The 22,708-nt window shown below is 38.0% G+C and overlaps 1 protein-coding gene across 6 annotated transcripts in view; it reads left to right on the plus strand.

Annotated features, from left to right (window-relative positions):
- Positions 1-22,708, plus strand: part of grid2 (glutamate receptor, ionotropic, delta 2) — a 446,512-nt gene that overhangs the window by 417,871 nt on the left and 5,933 nt on the right. For 4 of the 6 annotated variants that reach the window (XM_081610703.1, XM_081610704.1, XM_008418414.3 and 1 more), the window contains one exon: positions 12,636-12,876. In XM_081610703.1, coding sequence (XP_081466829.1) covers positions 12,636-12,876 — 241 coding nt within the window. Of the gene's footprint in view, positions 1-12,635; positions 12,877-22,325; positions 22,410-22,708 lie in introns of all 6 variants that reach the window. The other 2 variants (XR_014088939.1, XR_014088940.1) reach the window with 1 other exon arrangement.

Below are 22,708 nucleotides of genomic sequence, written 5' to 3' on the forward strand. Positions count from 1 at the left end.
CATCTTTATTAGACACAGGGCTTTTTTTCTTTTCGTACAAAATATACCATTTATTTCAGAAGATTTGATGTTAATGGTGCCATTTCTGAGATTGCTAGTTCTGTCAGTATCTCCTAATGTAACAAAGCTCCAAAATGTATGTATATGTAAGGCTGGAGGTACTGTGTTTAGGTCACATTATATATATATATATATATATATATATATATATATATATATATATATGTTAAAACTACCATTATAATCAGGTAAGACTTTTTCTAAAGCTTGGTCTGATTTTAAACAATATTTTATAGGCACAAATGACAACTGCTATATTCTCACAAGGTTTGCTGTAAAAATTTAAAAAATGACAAAAGAAGAAAACTAAAACTGGTCTTGCTGATTAAGGGGCAATAAGTAAAGTTATTTTTGAGAAATACCAGTGTGCTCCAGTAGTTGAGCACACTGGTATTTCAGTCTTTCTTTGGTATTGAAACATTAGAGGGTTTTGGAAAGTCTTGGGAAGCGTGGATACAATTAAAGTGCAATCTGGAGGCAAACACGATCTGTTTACAGAAAAAGATTAAAGGTACTGGTGGTGTCAAAGAATAATGATTTTTAGCACACCTCAAAGTTCCCAGAGCTACCTTAAGAGGTGCATTCTGATGGGTTTGCCATAACCCCTGCAGTGCTCTGACCTCTCCATTGTTAAAAATGTATGGGTAGGCCTCAAATGAGCAGTGCATGCAGAAAGAGCTTTAGTGGTGAAATAACTCACAACCTGTGATAACTGCTAAAATGGGTGTTTTGACAAAGTTTGTCAAAATGTCTGTTAATTTTGTTTCTTTTACAGTGAACGCTTATTGAATAGCACTACAAAAATACTGGAGTGTGTACAACTGTCTCATCTTTGACTTTCTTTGCTTGTCGGGATTTGAATAATGTTCCATGGTTTAAATTAAAATAAACAAATATTCACCACCATGCTGATGTGTTTTATGAGCCCCTTCATGGCTCATAAAAGCACAACCCAGGCTTGTCTTTAAGGGCTCTTAATATGCATGACATTTGATGTGTTTGAAATGTATGTGATGTGAGAGACAGTTTACTGATGTTTTCTTTAATGTTTATGCAAAACAGCTCCTAGAACTGCTGTTTCAATGAAATATGGTTTAGTCAATCTTTAGAATCTAATCTCCTTAATGTGACAGATTAGACATTTGTTCCCTTTAGATAAAAAATACTCAATCTATGACAAGAAAAGCCAACGATGAAGCCTCTTTGGTTTTTCTTTTTATTTGACACCAAAAATACAAATAAATTGGTATGCGCCAAGATTGCTGGAATTGGGTTTCTCATATCTGAAATGACTGACACTAGGACTCTGTTAAGAAAAAGAAAATACTTTTCAGACTTTAGGGTTCTGAACTGTCACTGCTGGTCAGAGTGCTTCAGTTTTTGCTTTTCTTTGAAGCAAGTGGAGAATAATTTCAGACAGTTGTACTTTGCAGGAGACAGCATTAGTGTGTTTTGAGTTTTCTGTTTCTAACAGCACTGCCTTCAAACCGGCTGAAGTGATTCAGGGCAGAAATGTATTATTATTTTATTTATTCAGAAAAGACTGAGATTTAAAACCTCATTTATAAGTGTGGCCACGGCAGAATGACCAAAAATACAAAATAAATGCATCACAGTTCAGTAGAATGGCCTTAATACTAAGGGTGTTATTGCCGTTTACCCATATTTCAGGGTTTTTCCCTGACGAGCATGTTTGTGCAAAGATCTTGAGGTAAAGCCTCACCTTACTAATAATCAGTATGTCACTCTAATCTATACAGAGTACTTGAAATGCTAACAGTCACTCTACCTTGAAGAAAACCTGTCAGACTTTGCATCTCTCCATATATTTCAGTGCTCATTTCAGTCACACTCCCTGACAGACTCATCTGACCCAGCTCTCATCAGAAGTTTCAAAACTTTTTATACTTATAGGAACATTATTTTCTCCATCATGTTTTCCTGAAGGACTAACTCGAGTGATGCAGCCTGAGAATGCTGATGCTGCCAGCTTTTTGTTGAGCGAGTAAGTGAGCTGTCAACCCGGTGTTGTTCTCATTTAAGGAGCTGACAGTCAGCGGCCGTCTCAGCGCGCGAAACCCATTTTAGCATAACACCTCTGTCTCTCGTTCCCTTCTTTACTACTTCTCTTCTCATTTTATTTGACATTCTTCCTCTGGACACTCATCATATCCATTGTCTTTCCTTCTTTCTTTACACTTATCAGCTATCTTCCTCTATCCAGTCTCGTCTAATCTCTCCTCTTACCTTCCACAGCTGTGTGTTTGTTGCCAGCCATCCATTCAGCCTTAACACACTGCACAAGTTCCTTGCTCAAAACTCTCTACTGTTTTTCAATTCACTTAGCTTCTCCCTCTGCTACCGTGTTCTCCTTCCATCTACCTTCTATTGACAAATTCAACTGTTCATTTTCTTTAATAGACTTCTCGCTGCCAAGATAGCAGGGAAATAACATTTGTATAACTGTTAGATAATTCTCTGTTCTTCAGATGTCTTGACACCTTTTACAGAAAACACTTCAGTTCATTTTGCCATTTCTAATTCACCAAACCATTTAACATTCTGTATAATTATCCAAGTCACTGTGTACTGTAATTTATCTTGCTGCGGTTGCTATAAAACTTTAAGTAAAAAGAAGCTTGAGATAGCGCCTTCATTTATGGTGGCCTACGGATGAGCTTTGGGGAAGAATGCAGAATCAACACAATATCTGGAGTTATGGTGCATTTAAAGACCTATATGTGAGATTTTTACTGTCCTGTAGCAGAAAATAGCCCCAATATATCGAGAGGTTGAAAGCGAAGCTGATCGATACCAATGACTCAACAATCTGTTTGCCAGGTGCTGAGATAACCGACTTTCAAAACTCACTTTGTTGCTGTAGCCTCTTTTCGCTGCAGCCTTGTCCTGAGACAGAAAGACCTTCCCCTATACCTCAACAGTGGTGTAGAAACATGGTTTTGATATCGCCTAACAGTCCATTTTTACTCAACCTGGGACATTTGTAACAGCAGGAACAGCTCTTTGTGAAACAGGCTTGGTGCTAAGTTGTTTTTATATATTGCGCATCTCTGAAAATATAGATTTTTGTAGTTGTGTCCCACAGGAGCCTGTCTAATTTTTACCAATACGTATCTAAAGACTGATATTAAATATGAATAAAAATCCATTTGGCTTATCTGAGCAGGCTCATGCACAAGCCATCTCCAGGGTTTATTGGGTGACAGTGAGGGTACCCCCCGGAAAAGCATCCAGGGCATACATAACAGAACAACACAGACACACACAGGACTTGCACATGACATGCAGAACGACTATGCACTGACACACTGATACCTAAGGGCAATTTAGACCAGCTGACCTAACATGTATGTTTTGGGACCGTGGGAGGAAGCTGGGTACCCTTTAAGAACTCCCTCATGCATGGAGACTGTCATAAGGTGGGGTAGAGGTGGTGGTGAGGAGTGACGCAGAGACCCAGGTTGTAAAGGAAATGATGAATTTAATGATGAAGCTCACAGTCCAGAACAGGCAGCACGGCAGAGAGTTAGCAAACAGCTAATTACCGGTAGCACTGATACACAGAAGACTGAAAACTAGAGCTGACGCCGACACAGGACTTAACCAGTTCTACTGTGACGACTAACAGACTGACGCTGACAAAGTCGAGGACCTGACAAGAGACAAAGACAACAGGTGGGTTTAAATGCACAGAGGGGGCGGGGGGCGGACCTCAGGTAACTAGACACACCTGGGAAGCAATCAACAGGGAGGACAGGACAGAGACTCACAGGGAAACAGGACTAAACACAGAAAATGTCAAAAATAAATACACAGAGAAACACAGATCACAACAGAGACAACATACAAAACTCCATGAAGAAAGGCCCTGGCCTGGTTTTGAACCCTGGACCCTTTTGCTGCTTGGCAATAGTGCATCACTATGAAACTCATTAATAAAATTATCATAAAGTGACACATTATTTTAAAAAAAGCATTGCTCTTAAATCAGGAAGTCAAAAAACAGAACTATCCTTTGTCCCACAGGGAGACATATAGGGTGTTCCAGCAGCAGATTAAATGTAAGCATACACATTCAAAATAGTAAAAAAAACAACAACAAAAAAGACTGTACAGTATGGGCAAATTCACAATATAAGAAAAATAAGTATAGTTGTATAAAAAAAGCATACTCAGATGAAAAGAAATATCCAGCTGAGTAGAATCACTTTAAAAAGAATTAGCTAACAAGAATATTATCAATATTAAATGTCTGTCAAACTTAAAAAATATGACACCTAAGGTGCAAATTAACAAAACATTAAACTCAGTCCTTTTATACACTTAAGATGACAAAACCACTTCCTCCTTAAATTGGACAATGTATGTTTTTTTGTTTTATTTTGCATTACATACACTAAACCTATGAAAACTGTTGTACACTAACTGCAGTTAAATGCACAATGATTACTATGAATGTTGTAATATAAATGTGTGTGTGCATATATATGTGCGTGTGGAGTTGGAGATGTATTTGGAAATAGGTGTGAAACAAAATAAAAGACAAAAGCACTGGAACATAAAACAGAAATGTTTCAACACACATGGTGCTGAAGACTGAAGAACGGGATTATTTATCACTTTTGAGGGCTACCCATAAAAAATATATATATATATATATATATATATATATATATATATATATATATAATGTTTATTTCTGTCCTTGATGTGCCAGATTAAACAAAAGAGGGTTAATTGACTTGCAATACTCTATGGTAACCACAAATTATAGCTCTAAACAGAAAGTTAAAGATAATTTACAACACATTTTAATGAATCAAAGCATGTTATGTGGGGGAACTTAAAACTTTTAGAGATGAGGAGATGAAGAATGGTGGATGAAAGATATATTTTTAGGTTTTCCTCCTCTTTTCGGACGGACGGATGACGTCCTTTTAAAGGTGATGCCAGTTATAAAAATACCAAGCCATCCAGTTGTATCTTCCCTGAAATAGAACAAAAACATAAATGTTATATTTGTTCACAATTTATATGTAGTTATCTGTTTTTTTGTGATTGTGTAAGCCAAATGTCTTTCTCTATCTGTCAGATATTTTTATATCCGTCTTAAACCAGTTTCCTTTTCATTCAGTCTGTTTTTTCTATTTTTTTTCATTCCAGCCTAGTGCCCTTTAGTCCTCTATGCAAATCACTGTGATGTTTCCTTTTGCTGGTTCGAACTGACTAATAACGTGTGATCATCCCACCATCAAGGCTGGAGCCATAGCGTTGCCATGGTAACATCCAGTCTAAACGCAATAACGGCTACTGCGGAGAGAATGTTGAGACAGCATTAGAGTGTGTAGACACACAAGAGCACACACCTTCACAACCCGCCTTAACACATGAGTAACCCGTGCTCATTTGCTTTAACGACCAGTGAGAGACTTGTCCTCGTGTGTCTCCAAAGGGAAATGCAACCATCTTAAAGCAAGATAAGTCATTACACATCCCACTAATGCACACCTTCACCAGACCAGCTGTTTTATAGACATATGTACATGTAACATCCATGGTTGCACACATACCTATTGTTGTTCATGTTCCTTTACAGATGGAAATACGCTGGTGTTTACCTGCGTAGCTATTCACATATAAGACAGATGTTACACAGAAAAATTCCTGAGGCTTTAAGACATCTTATACTGAGTCTATAGCGTGCACTTTGCTTCACAATGTAAGACAATAACTCTTAACCCATTCTTTATGGCATACATTTTAGTCTATTAGAAAACATTTGATTTGCTGCTAATGTAAATCTGATATTTTTGCTACCTCTTGTACTTTAAGAGCGTGACTGATTTTTTTTTTGTCTGAAATGTTGCTAAATATAACAGGAAAGTCACTGAGTTATCACCAAAGGGTTAGCTATTAACTGCAAACCTCTCTCACGACAGAGCAAAAGAGGACAGGGGTTGATTTTTAGACCTTTGCTGAAGTAGATAAGATTGGTGGCTAAGATCATCTTCACATGTAAATATTGGCCAATCTTCCAAAATTAAGGAAATCGGGGTCGATTTATCTGCGTACCCTTAATGTTCACAAAGCTCCTCCTTGGAGTGTGTCGGAAAGAGCAGGAGCTTCTTAAAGAGACAGAGGCCAATCTCGAGGTGTGAAACTGAAGTCAAAATTTCTTTCAAGTTATGTGTGACTCATACCGCATTGTTATAACAACTGAGAGCAACATAATTACTTGATTTCGGTATAAAATGGTGCTATGTGCCTAGAAAATACATAATACCTTCCCTTTGAGGAAATAACATAAATCTGCAAAGGAAAAATAAAACACGAAGCAGAATTAAGACAAGTATATTAAAAGATATTAAAGGGAAAAGATAGCAGAGAAAATACAATATTTATTTTAGTTGAACATGAACCTCAATAAACAGTGTAAAATAGGGAAGCTGGGCTAATGTACAAAGCTGGTGAGAGATGCTTAGACAGTTTAAATGATGACTTGTGATTTTATTTTATTTTTTTTGTTTACATGGTTTTCACTTTTTCCTACCATTGTTTTTACCATGGCGGATAAATTTTGTCTTAATCTTTCTAAATAGGCATTTAAAGGTAATTCTGGCTTTCACATTTGTTGTTGTCTGTTTACCTGTCACAGTTTTTCATGCCTGTGTGGGGAAGGATTTTTTGTTTTTGCTTTTTGAGAGAAGATGGGGTTCTTTGCTGAGACAGCGACAACCAAATTAGAGTCAGACAGATGGCGTACTGCAGGAACCCTTTGACTCAACCAGTGTTTTTGTCAGGCAGAGCACAGTGGCCTTTCATCCTGCCTGTCAGCCATGGCATAGGGACAAATGGAGAACCATGGTAACTGCTTCTGTGTATTAAAAAAATTGAACATCAACATCCTCACTTTCTCTGGCGCACCCACCCACAAAACACATTTTGCTTTGAAAACTTTGCCATGAGAGAGAAATCTAGTCAACAAAGATGTGTTTGACAATTGTTTCAATACAGAATTTGCTTGAAATAATATTAAGTATTAATGTTAGTGTTAAAAAATTCATATTCTAAATTGTCAGTACTCAATTTGTCATTTCCAGAGATTATATTCCAACTTTAAAAGGCATGCCCTGCTTTTCTGGGAGTGTGGGGGAATACTGGCGATCTCAGGACAGTATTTTTTGCACATATACAAAATATTAACGGAAATATAGATAAAGATTTAATGCCATTGAGCACAACGTTTATACGTTTAACTGCATTGTCGAATGGGTTTATGGAAGAAACCATTTTTGATGTGTGGACTGTATAATATAATATGTACTTTTTAACACCAGACTTGGCATTTTAAATGAAAAGATGCAGAAAAAAAGTACACAGACATACAAACAAATTGTAACAGATGTATAAATTAAGTTATGTGCAAAAAAGTGTGATGAAACAGGGATTCTGAATGGAACACAAAAGGAGACGAATAAGGGCATACAAAATGTATCAAATGGCTGAAATCTGTATGTTCAGAAGATACTCCTATCACCCTTCAGTGGCAGCTTGTTTAGTCCTAATTAGTGGCTTATAAAAGGTTTCTCTCTACCAACGTATCACATAAGAAGCATGTCATAATGGGCAAAAGCAACAATGTGTCTCAACTCAAGACCGTTACCACCATATTGTTGCACAACACACGGATTTGATTACAGGCACATATATCTTAAATGTCCCTTTGGGATCATAATCCAGAAGTAGAAAGAATATATATATATATATATATGTGTGTGTGTGTGTAGTAATAGGAATAGTATGTTAATATAGTCAGGTTGGATATTGGAGATTAAAACTGAGGTTTGTCTTTGCACACATCACATTTGAAGGACAAATGGCATCACAACTACTGTGATTTTTGGATGTAAGAATGTGATGGTAAAGATCGAATTGTAACCGATATGTCACTGACCACCTTTAATTAGCTAAAAGGAGAACGGGGGAGAAATGCACCTGGCAGGACAGCACATTTTGATATTATGAAGCATAGAACTTTAAACGTCAGCCATACTTTTCTCATTATGGTCCTCCTTGTTTTTCTGTAAATCAGTGAGCAGGATAACACCAGTGAGACAAATGTAAAAGGATCTAATATGTGTGAGAGCAGCTATGTTCTTGTCAGTGTATGTAAGTGTTCTGGTTTGATTCAAGAGCCCATCAGGGAAGCAGCCTTTGCATAACTCTGATAGACCAATTAGTGCAGAATGATAGATGATGAGCTGCACTGGCAGACAGGGTCGTAATAGAGGGCTGAGTGGAGGCACTCTGTCCTGAATCTCAAATCTGTTCTGCTATGTCCTCTCTCAAAAACCTTAATGATACATGAAGCTTTAGACACACCCAAATAATTCCACCAGGGATGGAATCTGTATCTGAAATGCCTGTTTCGGTTCTCGTATCCATCTCGCCTGACTCGTTCCTGTTTGCGGTTTAGCTTGACATCCTTTTGATCTGTCTTTTATGAGTTGTAGATTAAACTTGTAGCGTTTCAAAATCATATAGATTTTCCTGTACGGTCGGTGACATTATCTTTCAGCACTTGAAAGCATAATGTCACCTCTGCCATTTTTAATAATAACAGATTTATTTATTTTTTCCGCCAAATGTCAAAAGTGAACTTTTTTACAGAATCTTGCCTCAGTTATTGACTACTCGCGTATTAAAAGGTTGCAACAATATTCAGAAATTTTAAAGTACATGAAGCATGAATCGGCTGCTGTTAATAAGTGTCACACAAAATCTTTTTGCCGTGACAATCTGTTTTCAAATGAACAGCTTATGAGTAGAGAAAATGGGCAGCTCCCCAAAACATGCACTTATGTTCCTATTTTGGCAGAAAAAAACCTTGCCTGGACTTCTTTAGAACATGGATAAATTACATGCAAGAAATCATAAAACACTTTGACAAAACCTTGGATGTCTTCTTTTTAGGTAGGATTGTTTGTGTTCCAGTGCATGTAATACGTCTTTCTGTGAAGCTGTTTGTCAGAGCACAGGGTTGTTTGTGTGTGTGTAAAGCATCTGTTGCCAGACTGACAGATAAAAAGGTCAGAACTGTGTAAAAGCCCAATGTTGCTTTGAGGGAAAAGCAATCGTGTTTGAACTCACATGAATTTGTCTGTAATCTTTCTGTGATACTCTCACTAGAAACAAATTGGCAAGGGTGCATGTTAAATTTTAGAGAGCAGGTTAGCTGTGTGGTGCTGAAGCATACTGACAGGTTTTTGTTTTTTTTTTTCAGATTAAACAGAAATATGCTAATATTTTAAACACTCTAATAAGGCAGAAGTATGAAAAGAAGATGCTAAAACCTCATGAAACGAACATGAGTTGTTTTTTGTAGTAGTAGTAGTAGTAGATGTCTGTACTATTCTCAGACAGAAACAAACTACTCTCAACAACCCATGGACAAGCTTCTCATGAAAAAAATTTGAAACTTTAAAGGTAATGGATTGTATGCATTCAAAAATGGACATTTTCACACATTTCCATGCACATTTCTAAATAACTATAAAGACATCCACTTGTCGAAAAATTAGGAATGGTAAGTTCTATTAATACTGAAGTGATAATGTTGTTTGTATTTTTATTTTTATTTTTTTTTCTTGTATTCCTAAAAGTCTGTTTGGTTATTGTTTTGGAAATAATTTCTGTTTTCATCTAATGGTGGATTTTAACGTTTGGTTTTCTGTTTTTCTAAATTGTATTATCAAAGGCATTTTAAACTCTACACATCCACAGAGAGCAGCAACACCCACAGAGGCCACCAGAGGTATTATATCCTCCAAAACCACTCAAAAGATCAAACGAAACCCACTAAGGGAATCCAAGTCTCTTATCTCAGTAAAGGTCAGTGTTCATGGCTCCACTGTCTGAAAGACACGGGCAATAATGTCATCCATGGGAGAGGTGTGTGGTGGAAGCCGCTGCTAACCCAGAAAGATATTGAGGTTCCTCTGAGTCTGGGAATAACACATCTTTATGACTCTCAGTCCTTTGGGGAATACCAGTATCAATTCATGATACGAAAGCTAAACTGCAAAAGACAAGGGTGCACCCAGAGTGAGTCTGATATGGATCAAGTTTTATATCACTCAAAATGACACCAGGATTCCTGATGCTAGGTTCTGCTGCTGCTTTAACGTCAGAGTAATTTGGCTCAACTACGAAGAAATCAGGACACAAATCAGCTTTTAAAGCATATTATATTCAAACATTTTGAGAACGCCTGTGTCTTCATCATCGTCAAACTGCCTTTTCACACTGACTGTGTTGCTGAAAATTGATCAGTAAGCTCCAGTCTAATCTTATCTCCGAAGCTTGGTGAGCTTCACCTGTTAAGCGCTCGTTTCAGGACTGTCTTCTGGAAGACGCTCAGAAAATCACGGTTTCAATCCAAGCCAGTAGTCTGGGAAATAAAACATGAAAGATAGTTTCAGCAAAGTGACATTCCCAGTCGTAAGAGTAACTCCACCTCGATAGTCAAAATGTAACTTTTGAGCTTTGGCAAAGTAATCAACTGGAGAAGCTGTAGCAGGCGTTTGTGCTTACAATGATGCATCATCTTGACTGTACCAAAGTTTGCAATAAGATCATTTCTCTAAACTGATATCACACACCATTTTCTTCAGAAGTTCAATTACCTTGTTGGCTTAAAGAAATATTTATAGATATTTTTATTATTATTTGTAAGAACTACTTTAAAGATTTCATTCATTTTAGTCTGAGATGTAGACAGACTTATGAACTTTGGAAGTGCTTGGTTTCTGTTTTGTGCAATTGTCTGCATTTTTACTTTGTTCTTTACATGGACTGAAACCTAGTCTAATATTAATGTTATATGCTAATATCCATCTATCTATTTTTATAAGACATTAAGAGCAACAAAGAAAACACAAAGCAGATAATTCATGCATGCACACACTCACACCCAAACTTGCTCATTGGACTTAGCGTGCATATATGTTTCTGTGGGAGAACATGCAGTCCTGTGATGGTCTGTCCAGGACAGTACCGGTCTCTCACCTGCTGGAAATATATGTCAGCCCCCCATGGATATGTATGTATGTGTGTGTGTGAGGGTGGGTGGATGTATGGATGGATGGATGGATGGATGGATGGATGGAGAGTGGGAAAGATGGATGGATGACTGACTGGCCCTGGCTGAGTCTCAGTTCCAGTATCTTAACAGCACAACCCTTAATATACTTTCTATTGACTTTATCATTATTACTGACAATGCAGATCACTCTGGCTCTTCATCTGGGAATATTGAATAGAAAGATCATAAACACACCTCTGTGAGTTAATCTACTCAAAACTCAAGCAAAACACAATCAATATTATGATGAATTTTCTGTTTTAATCATGTTGTTTCCCCACACAGCAAAGCTTATGAAGTGATAAAATTACATTTCTGAATGAGACTGTTTTGATTCTAAAGTGGCAGGTTGAGTCTGATTCATGTCAAAATGATCCATGTTTTTCCAGTTGTTGTGAATAAATGAGATGGCTGCAGGGTTTGTTTGCATTTGCTGATTTTCCGTGTGCTTTGCATAAGCTGAAAAACAAAGTAAAGAGTACAGATCAGTTTGTTTTTTTTGTTAGTTTTTTTTTTCTTTTTGTTACTGCAACTAAGGGAGGAATGCGCTCCCAGGAAGTTTTGGAAATCATTGATGAGAACATGGAAGAATCCTTATTAGGTTTGCTTGGACATTTATGCAATCAAGTTCGTGACTTCATGTCTTGGAGTGCGTCTCCCTTTGTGCATTAACAGCCAGTGTGCTGGCTCACTTGCTCACACTGGATTATAGCCGTCTGTATTATTATGAATGCGTCTGTGAGGGCATTATATTCTTCTTTTCTCATTTTATGTGTTCCCTTTTTTTCATGTACCACTCTCCGCTTCATGTCAGATCTCCTATTAAATGTAAGCTGTTCTCCGAGTGTCTGCATCTGCAGCTCTCCTGAAAACCAAAACGAACAACCCAGTTAAATAATAAACTGAAGGCTAGCAGAGGGACCCCATCAACCTCTGAGCTGTATCCTCTCTGAAGCCATCAATCGTGTGACTAAAGCTAAGCTGCGTAATGACATTGTGACAGCGTACTTGTGCTGTGCTGCAAAACATATTAATGTTAGCCATAATGAGTTTGACAGCCCAATATGGGTATTGGGGGGGATCCTGGGGAATTTCAGCTGTTCAACACTGCCATCAAATGGTGGAGAGGAGTTGCAACAGCTGCAGTCAAAGCTGCAGTGTTGGGTGTTGTGCAGATGATTCATGCAGATAATTTATTTTCCCTGGCCGTTTTTGCCACTCTAATCATAAAAATGCAGCTCAAGTCCCATCAATTACTTGATTATTTTTAATCTGAATTCTGCTGCTTGCTTATTCACTTCTGTGCATTGTTTGTTGCAATAGAAAGCTGATGTTTTCTTTCAAAATAGGCTTGATTTTAGTCTCTATTGGTTCTCTTCATATACACTTCCATTTCTTCCCTGCCTCCCAGAATCTTGGAACTCCAACAGAATGGCGACATGGACATCCTGAAACTCAAGTGGTGGCCCAAAGACAGCCCGTGTGACCTCTACAGCTCAGACCAGACGCGGCAGCGTGGCAACGCGCTCGACATCCACAGCTTTGCCGGAGTTTTCTGCGTCCTGGCAGCCGGCGTGGTTCTCTCCTGCCTCATTGCTATGGTGGAAAGCTGGTGGTCACGGCGGAAGGGATCTAGAGTTCCCTCCAAGGAGGTATGGGAGAGGATGACCTTAAAAAGGAGTGATACCGTAGTCCAAGGAATACTTCAGATCATTTGGTGTGAAAAGAAAAAAATAGGCTTGCCAAAAAAAACAAAAAAACAAAAAGAAGTCATAAAGATTGAATCTGAAGAAAACGCAATGTTTTTCATTGGGATGGTATGTCATTGACCAATACAAATAATTGTGAAGTTCAAGAGAAAAGATACATTATTTAATATCTGCGTGAGTACAGCTGCTCCATGAAGGCCGTGGGGCTTTATTAGAGAACTTATAGTAAATAAATGGCATCTTGAAGACCAAGGATCTCACCAGGAAAGGGCTATAAGAAAAGTGTGGAGGAGTTTAGAGCATCGCCTGAGAAATATAGCGATATGGCACAGCTGCAAATCAATGTTTGCAGAAGCTCTACATTTAACCAGTGTCAGTCTGACCTATTTCACAAAGAAGAATTGGCAAAGTTTTCAGTCTCCAGATATGCAAAATTAGTGAAGACGTGCTGCAAATGCCTTCCGTGCTTTTAATTTTTGTTTGAATGACACCTGGTAAACTTTCTGAATTTTTCCTCCTGTTTTACAGTTATTTATGTTGGTCTATTACATAAAATCACAGTAAAACACGCTGCAAAACAAAATTGCTATGTGACAGAAGAACAACTTCAAAGGCTAGACATATTTTTTTAAGACTTTAGGTAATTCAAAGGGGATATTGGTCAAAAGAAAGTTAGAAAATGATGGGGAGAATACATGAGTGGACAATTTCCAGCTTCTTATAAGCAACTACTGTAATTGTTGATCTAGCATGAGGTAAAACACAAAAAACATTAAGAATTTTTTGAAGAAACCTTCAGCCTTCCTTCTCCTGAACTTTTTTTTTTTTTTTGAGAAACATCATTACACATTAATACCCTCCAAGCTCTATATTTGCTCTTCACTGACATGCCAGGGGCTGATCTCATGTACTCGTGGAAACAAAGTCACAGGATTAAGTTCACGTTCCAAAACAATCCCCCAATCTTGTTGAGACAGTCAGTTCAGAGAGGGTGCTGTCATGTTCTTAATTTTAATTGTTTGTTCACTAGAGTTATCATGAAATTATCAAAGTGATTAACTGAAGGGGCTCCCTCTGCCAAAAGCAAACTAATATGGGTCTAAGTGAATTAAGCGACAAATTTAACTGAACCTAATTGGAGAAAGAGTTAATTTTTTTTAAGTTATGCGTTTCCCCTTTTTTTAAATTCTCATTACATCACTATCTGGCAATGATTTGTCAAAGCAAATATGTAGCACAGCAGATGAGACAATCGTATTCATCATGCCACATATGCATCTTTTCCCACTGATTATTTAACACCCCTAAATTGAGCATTGGAGGTCGTTATTTTCAGCTGACAGTTTTAAATCATCATCGTTTATCTCCCAGTTTTTCAACATCAAGTTATAATAAGTAGTTTCTTGCAAAATGCCACCTTCTTTCAGAGTTTAATTAGTAGTGTTGTTAATGTGTTGACTAATCTGAAACGATGCGAGTGCAAACAAATTAATCAACCCTGTATGTGTTAGGCGCAGACTGTGGTTGTATGAGAATCGCGGATGCGGGCAACTTTAAAAGTAGAATACAAAGCAGCCCGAGGGCCTGTTGGAGTGCTGCGGAACATAGCAAGAGTCAAAACTACTGAGTCACTGTGTTAAACATAGACGTCTATATCAACGTCTGTCCCTCCCAAAACAGCGGCAGCGTTCCGTCGTCGTAAATTAGCAGCTGCACCACGTGAAACACCTAATCAGGCTATGTACTGATGATCACCTCAGCAGGGACGTCATTTGAAGCAATCAAAATAACTCCGGTAACATCTTCCTCTGGTAGGAAGCCTTGTGTCCGCTGTGATGCAGTAGCTGTATTAGCTGCATCATTCTGTCATCGATGATGTTTTCAGTAAGGAAGCCAAATAGTTGCATGTTGAGTTGCTCTTCTTTATGTCGTACCAGCACAAGCCTCAACCCTTTTCATCAGTTTTTTTAAATTATGTTTTTTTTAAGTTTGTTTTCTAAGTTTGTCCTTATTTGAACCAGAGGGGGGAAAATAAATATCTAAAAGCCACTTAAACCTGCCTCCATTCATCCTCTAACACCAACTATTTTTATTTACCCCCCAGGCCCACTGCTATGTTTACCAAAACACAGAGGGCGAAAACGGGTTCACGTTAATAACTTTAATCAAAACTTCAAAATTGCACAAAAGTGTCACAGATTTGATATGCACAGCATGCCAGTGAGAGACTCAAAAGGACGTAATTATGTATGAAATAATATTTTCACTTCTGGTTTAGAGTTAATCATTTATGTGACTGCAAGAAATTGGACCAGCACATGAAGCAGCACAGATTAATTTTTTGCGGAAAATGTGTTTGCCATCAGGTGAATTACTTCCGCTTCAAACAATTGCTTTTTTTCCCCCTCGTAGGAAGCAGTTTGATAAAGGCAGGTCAAGGTTAAATTGAGGATAATGGCTTAAGAGAATTAATGAGGAAGCGTTTCCTCCCTTTTTATTGAACTGCCGGTCCTAATTCCAATAGCACTGTCAATCAGGGAGAAGGGGCTCTGAATGGTCCAACAGCCTTTATTACTGATTTTGAGGCTTAAAGAGGGTAAATATTCACGACCATACACACATACATCATTTTTAATTGTCTCGTTTTGATCCTATCTTCTAAAAACAAGTACTAGAAATATGCTCCATCTAATCTTTGTTGGGTTTTTTTCGGTGATTGTAAGTGACATGAACATTAATTTTGAAAAATTACACAAAGATGAGAGATGGAAATTGCGACTTTGCCGAGGATGATTTAACGACCGATCAGGTTACTTTTCATTATTAAAGACCAATAACCCCAGTCATCTGAAAAGTAATTTAGGAGAAAGTTTCAGCAGGAAAACTCTATTATCCTTTCGTTACAAATGATTAAATAAGTGGGGTCCAGTAAATCATAAAAAAATAAAATAAAACATTGCAGGATGACTTTACTACAGCTTCTGAAATGTAGGTGAATCCCTCAGTGATTTTTGCTGTTGAGACTAAAGCAGCCCTTTGACGTTAAGTGCACAAATACACAGCAAGCTGAAATTGCATTTGTTTGCTGTTGCCACCAAATGTTGGGTTTGTGACTTGAATGATACATTTTATAAGATCTGATCACTTTAGTGGGCACAGGACTCTGACAAATCACGTGGAAGTTTTTCCTCTTCCTTCCATATTGCAGTCTAAGGAATAATCTGCTTCTGCTTGGAAAGGATCAGGAATGTGGGTATCTTTATTAAATGTCCTTGGGGTTGTTTGGCTATTCATCTATTTAAAACTCAATTTCATTTGCAGCACATGTGGATTTTAAATGTTAGCTTTTATTCCAGCAACATACACACTGAATAGCATATACATATCCATCATTTAGATTGAGGCCGTTTATTACTTAGAACAAAAGACATGTTAAGAAAAGGTTTGTGTTTCTAAACTAACTGATTGCACAGCTATTAGTACCCACATATTCAAAATTTTATACAATAGAACGGCGCTTAGTTCCTGGTATAACATCTTACACGGTTTTAGCATCTACAGAGAGCAATATTTGACCATTTCTTTCTGCATGATCAGACAGTTCAGGCTCCTGAGTTCTCTCTTAAGTTGTTTTTCCTCAGCTCGTCTAAAAGCTTTTCTATAAAAATGAAATGTAGAGTCTTGAGGTGGACATGAAAGAAGATTGATTTGGTGTCTGTTGAACTATTTCTGTGTTGATTTCCACATGTTCACTATCCTGCTGAATTAATAACCTAAATTCAGTTTTCAGGTGAGATCCACAAGCTTTTTATTTAATTTCTCATGATGGTAAATTCTTCTTGTTTGAGCTCCTGCAGCCTTGAACTCTTAACAAAGTTTTCCAAGGTTTTGGAAGAAAACACTTGAGTGTCAGATGATTTTCACATGCCTTCATTTTACAGCAGACCCTACTCTTATCTGGTCAAGGCACACCGGCCCAGTATCTGGTGCTTGACCTTTAATTGTAATTCTCCTAACTATTTGTTTAGTCAGTTTTAACCTTTTCTTTGGTGTTGTAACTTGTCAACCTGCGGTAAGATTATTATTTCTTGTACATCTTTGCCAAATGACACCTACTATGTATCTGTTTTCCCGAGATTCTCCTAGTGGTTAACTTTAGTTTAAATTCCTATTCAGCTAACCTAAATTCTACTTATACATATTGATGGATGGTAGTTCAATGTTTGTAAGAGAAGAAAAAAGGTCAGTATTTTACATTTCGTCATATGCAGCTCTAGCATACAACTGCCTGCCATCATCTCCTTGTTTGCAGTTTTTTTTTCCCCCTTCACGCATAAATACACCATATACCCCCCACCTGCAGCCCCCTGCTCTGTTTACAGCTTTAATCTGTCATTCAGACCAGTAGTCGTGTCTGCCACTGAGCAGGCACAAAGACACCAAACCTTCGCTTGAACCCAAAGTCATGTTAAGCACAGTGTGGCTCGACTTCAACACAAACAAACACACCCGCCCCCTGCTATCTTCATTAACCAGGAAGAGCAGCCAGCGGAATCAACCCCAGACTGAGCGCGGGAGTGGAGCCTCGTCAGTGAACGGAAGGGACAGCAGGGATTTAAATGGTGCTAGTCTTTGATTCTTTTTGTAGTTCTTGTTCAAGGTTTTGCACATCAAGGTAGCAGGCAGTTAAGGAGAGGAAAATCACTGGTATTGATTTGGGAGCTACATGTGGATACAGTTCCTATTTTAGAATTCCACATGCATCCTCCATCAGTATGTGCGATGCTCATTATTGACAGACAGCATTATTGTGCTGTCTGTGTTGTAGGGGATACAATTCCATATATGTATGAAATTAGCACATATATATACTTATATAAGAAATGAACAAATATGCTTTTTTTAATCCAGTTTTATAAATGCTCCCCTTTGTTCTCCCATGGTGAAAATGATGTTGGCTCAGTCAGAGGTTGTTTTTGATGACTGACCCGTGACATACACCCTCCACCCTACCACAGCTCTGACCTATCGACTGATGTTGGCACACACAGCGGTTTCCTGAGAGCAACCACCGAGCCAGAAGGGCTCGTCGCATGATTAAACTAGATCTAAAAACCTGTCCCACCTCCGCTTTGCCCACATGGGAGCCATCCGGGCCGCATCAAACCAGAGCAGCATTCAGACAATCCACAATCCAGCAAGCACACACACTTCATGCAGTGAAATCTGAGCTCCTCTCCCAAAGTCTCCATTTCCACTGGCTGCACAACTGCTGTGAACATTTGTCACGACAGAGTGAGTAACATGAAATGCTTTGTGAAGATGCTGTCCACAACTGTACGCTGTGAGCATTTCTATATCATTATATAACATTATTCATGTTCTCAGCATTTTAAAAAAAGTATGATTTAATTCTGTTCAGTTCAAAAATGCTTTATTGATCCCAAAGGGAAATTAAATGTTGTTGTAACTCATTTAATTAAATAGTGATTGTTTCAGAGCAAGAAATACTTCATCTAGTCAAAGCCTGAAAGCCTGAAATTCTATCACTCATCTGATAAAAGCAAGTTCAGGACAATTCACTTTACGGATATATTTTTGCTTTGGCTACAGTTTTATTGTTTCATGCCACGTCTCGTTGAACTTCCTTGAACTTTTGCACATATTCCTATGATACAACCAGTCTGGCCAATGTGTTTGGGGGATTTATTTTATGTAATAGGGCAACATACTATAGTGAATAACTGTGTAGTTTTATACAAATAAAAATCTTAAAAGTAACATTTGTATTCAGCCCCATTAGTCTTATACCCTGAAGCAAAATAAAATTGCTTTTAGAAGTCACTTAACTGGTGAAAATATTCCACTTAAGTTTAACCAAGAATCCAGTTGTTCTGCGAAGGTCTCATAGATTTGTAGGACTTCAAAGCTGATGTTCACAGACACACTCCATTCATTCTTACTCAGTTTGATCAATTTTGCAAAAGAAAGTTGTCAAAAAATTTTGTCTCTGTTTGAGGAAAACTATTTGAGATCAAAATACTTCCTGCTGGAACTGAAGCCAAAAGGTGGTTCTACTAAGTACTGACTATAACAGCTGATTGCATATCCAGGCTATGCTTTTCAGAACTTTATTTGCCCAAAATATTGAAAACCATGCATAATTTCATGAGATACATTCAAGTTTAGGATTCAGAGTATAAATATTTTTGCTGTATAAAACTGCTGATTCACATCTAATAGCAGCGAGAATGTACTACCTGATGCTCAAATCACCATCTGTGCAAGTTATTTCAGATGTGTAACCATCTGCAAAGATGGTGGATGGGAGCATAAAATGAGCTAGTCAAACGGGACCACTCGAATACGTCCTGGCTCAAAGACGGGGGTTGAGGCAGTTCTAAATCAGCTTCAAAGCAACTAATAAGGTAAATTGTATATGCAGTAATTTATTAACTGCGGAAATCTCTGACTCTGTATGCAGTTTGGCTTTAGTCGGGGCCAGAAGAGTAGGCCTGTTTTAAAGTCATCTTGCTTCCAAAAGGTAATAATGTAAAGGAAACCATAAAGCGTGTAATTAACTTACCAGATGCTTTTCTCTCTGTCAGTTCAAACAGAGAACTAGATGCCACTCACAGCACTGTCTCTGCAAATGCTGAAGCCACTTAAGATCACTGCACTGAGCCAAGAGCATATGGCTCTCTGTGTGGTTTTACAAGCCTTGAATAAAATAGGAAGGCTGTCAACCTGGAGTTTATGCACTGGCTCTGGAAAACTTGGCTTAATATGATGCACAAGCACCTGAAAGATGTACTTGGAGCTCAAGCTTGGCATGATGACTGCTTTCAGTGCTCCAGCTCTGTGAGCTACTTCATCCAGTAGAGTAAAAGACCGTATATAAAGTATTTCAATAAGGAAGTTGATGGATTATTTGGTGCTTGCTTGTTGTCCGCAAGTTTTGTTTTTATTTTTTTGTTTTTTTCAGTAAATTCACAAACCTTTAACAAGATGGATAAACTCTGTAAGTAGTTTTGTCAGTATGATTATCAGATGGGTTTCCCCCAACCTTTTGCAGATGTTTGTTGAACAAAATGTTGGACTGTTTACAAAGAGCTGCAATTACGGTGCTAATGATTTCCAATTAGGCAGTCAGAGACGTATCATTTTCCTCCCTGAAGATGACGGATTCTCAATCTCTGTATCGCCACTCTTAGCTGTTACACACACCAGCGAGCTTGCCCTCACACCTGCATGCACATGCATCATTACGGCCAAATATTAAACACTCAGACTCCATCATTTCAGGCTTGCACTGGTGTAATAAATACAAAAACAAAATATCCCATGCCACGGAGCTCATTCTTGGAATCTTTGCTCTCTATTTAGTTTTCTTTTAAGCAACTGGCAGATTTCCATTCGTGCCCATCCCTTCTCTTCACTGCCCCAATGTAGAATGAGGTTGTATTACTCTCTTAGTGAACAAGATCCACAGTGTAGGATGAACGTAATTTTACTTTTATTTCATAGTCGGTGCAAAGAATCATGACTGCATTTATCCATTGGATCATCAGGTCAAATGTATGCTGCCCCATACTCTACACGCTTCCATGCATACATGCTTTCTGCATACATAACCCACAAACCTCTGTTTCACTTCTAATACAAATGAGCTATTTGTGTCTCTGTGTTTGTTCCAAATCTAACTAAATCATGCACATTGTGTTTATGTCTGTACATGCCTCTGCATTCATGATGTTTGCTACAAGGCTGTGCTACCTGCTTTTAACCTTTAGCGATGTGACAATGTTTGTGTCTGTGCTGTGCTTCTGTGTTGTGGAATGGTTGGGCCTGCTTCTTGGTGTGGACAGTTTGCATCAACACTCGCAGGATATGCACACACACACAGAGTTAGCTAACATGGATACTATTAACAAGAAGTTTGGAGGAATGTTGGAAAAGGGTATTGCACAAAGAAGGAAAAGGTTATTTGAGCTATTTCGGGATCTTTGAGAAGAAATATGACAACCTTTGTACCCTAAATATAATTTCCTCATTCATTCCTGGTTTCTTTACTCTGTGCTTTCAGGGAGTCCAGTTTCATATGACCTTCAATTCTTTCAGTTTTTCTTTGGTGATTAGCTGCTCATTCACTCACTTTCAAGCCTGCACCTGAACATAAGCCAAATTGCTTGTTTGTTTGCTTGATTAAGTCATTTAATGCTAAGCTGTGATTCATTTTGGTGTTAGTAATATGACTTTAAAAACATAAAGCGATGAGCCAGTTACAATGGAAAAGTCTTCAATGATTCACACAAAAACTGTGTATTTATGCACAGTTTTAGCCACAGTCGTAGCCTGTCACATGAACACAATAGGTTTCCATCTCTTTTTTTTGACTCTGAAAAATACCAAAGAAAAGTTTTTGTTTTTTTAGAAGATAAAAATCGTATTTTGCTGCTAAAACTGGGATTTCCAAAGTTACATTCATCTCTGTTGTTGGGGTTCCGGGCCTCCGATCAATGGGAGCTTTAAATAAATGAAAATACAACAGTAAAGCGTGTTTAAATGTTGCATAGTTGAGAAAACACATGTGTGCAGGACATGTTCTCATGATACAGGGATTAGACTAAATAGTCTTTATAATAAACATAAAGACATGCTTAGTAAACATTGAATCTCAGTCACAAAGGTTACAAAGACCCCCAACTCTTTGGAAGCAAAATATACAATCTTACATTTTTGCACAGTGTTTATTGATGCCAGACTACTTTTATGAAATCATTTATCTTAAAAGTAACTCACCTTTGATGTGCTCAAAAACATCTGAATTGACTTTAGGTGTGTGTTGGAGGGGGCTGTGTGCTAGAGCAGATTGGTTGATTTCACTTTTTCTCTGTTGAGATGCTCCTTACACTCTGGATGAGCAATTTTTAGATGATCCTTGTCTCATTCTGAGTGGCTATTTTTCTAACTCCTTGGCCTGTATATTTATATTTATATATATATATATATATGTGTGTGTGTGTGTTCAATCAGAGGTTGCTATGAAAGAGTTCTGTTAGTATCCTCTAAAAGATTTATACAAAAAAAAAAATGTAACTTTATTACTCATTACTTTCAGAACTCTTCCATAATGAAAACATTTGTGGATTTGACCATATCTTATATCTCATATAGTCCATGTAGATTTAGTCTGTGGAGAGCTGGGACTTCTTGTGTGCTTTGTTTATTAATTGCAAGTCTTTTATTGATATGTGCAAAAGCTAATTCTAACCTTTTAGGACTTGAATTTTTTTTTTAAAAAGCCAGCTCTTCTCATTCTAACTCTACTGAATGAACTGTGTCACTGTGGCTCAAAGCTCTCATATTGCCTTTTTGTTTTGTTCTTTTAGATAAGTACTCTGTGTTGAGGGGTGTAGCGGGCGAGGGGGAGAGAGAGCAATACAAAATGGCATTTAAACATCTCCCCTTTCCAGGTATATAACGACTGTGTGAATGTCTCTCTCTGAGGACACAACACAGAGTGACCTGCTTAAACGTGTGTGCTGACTGACTGCCATGTCTTTCTTCTCGCTCACCCCTTCCCCCTCCACCCATCTGTCTCTCCAATTTACTTCTCTTCCGTCCACCCTGCCATCTTTCAATCTGCCTGATCTTGTCCGTCACTCATCCTTTTCTGTCTTGGCACGGCTGTTGTTGGTCTGCCTGTGCTTTTTTTATTTTTTGTTTGTTTGTTTGTTTGGACTGGTTTTAATCTTCTCACCTCTCACACACA

This window comes from Poecilia reticulata, chromosome 9, assembly GCF_904066995.2.
Source record: "Poecilia reticulata chromosome 9, P_reticulata-male-v2, whole genome shotgun sequence".
In the NCBI taxonomy this organism is placed as follows: Eukaryota; Metazoa; Chordata; class Actinopteri; order Cyprinodontiformes; family Poeciliidae; genus Poecilia; species Poecilia reticulata.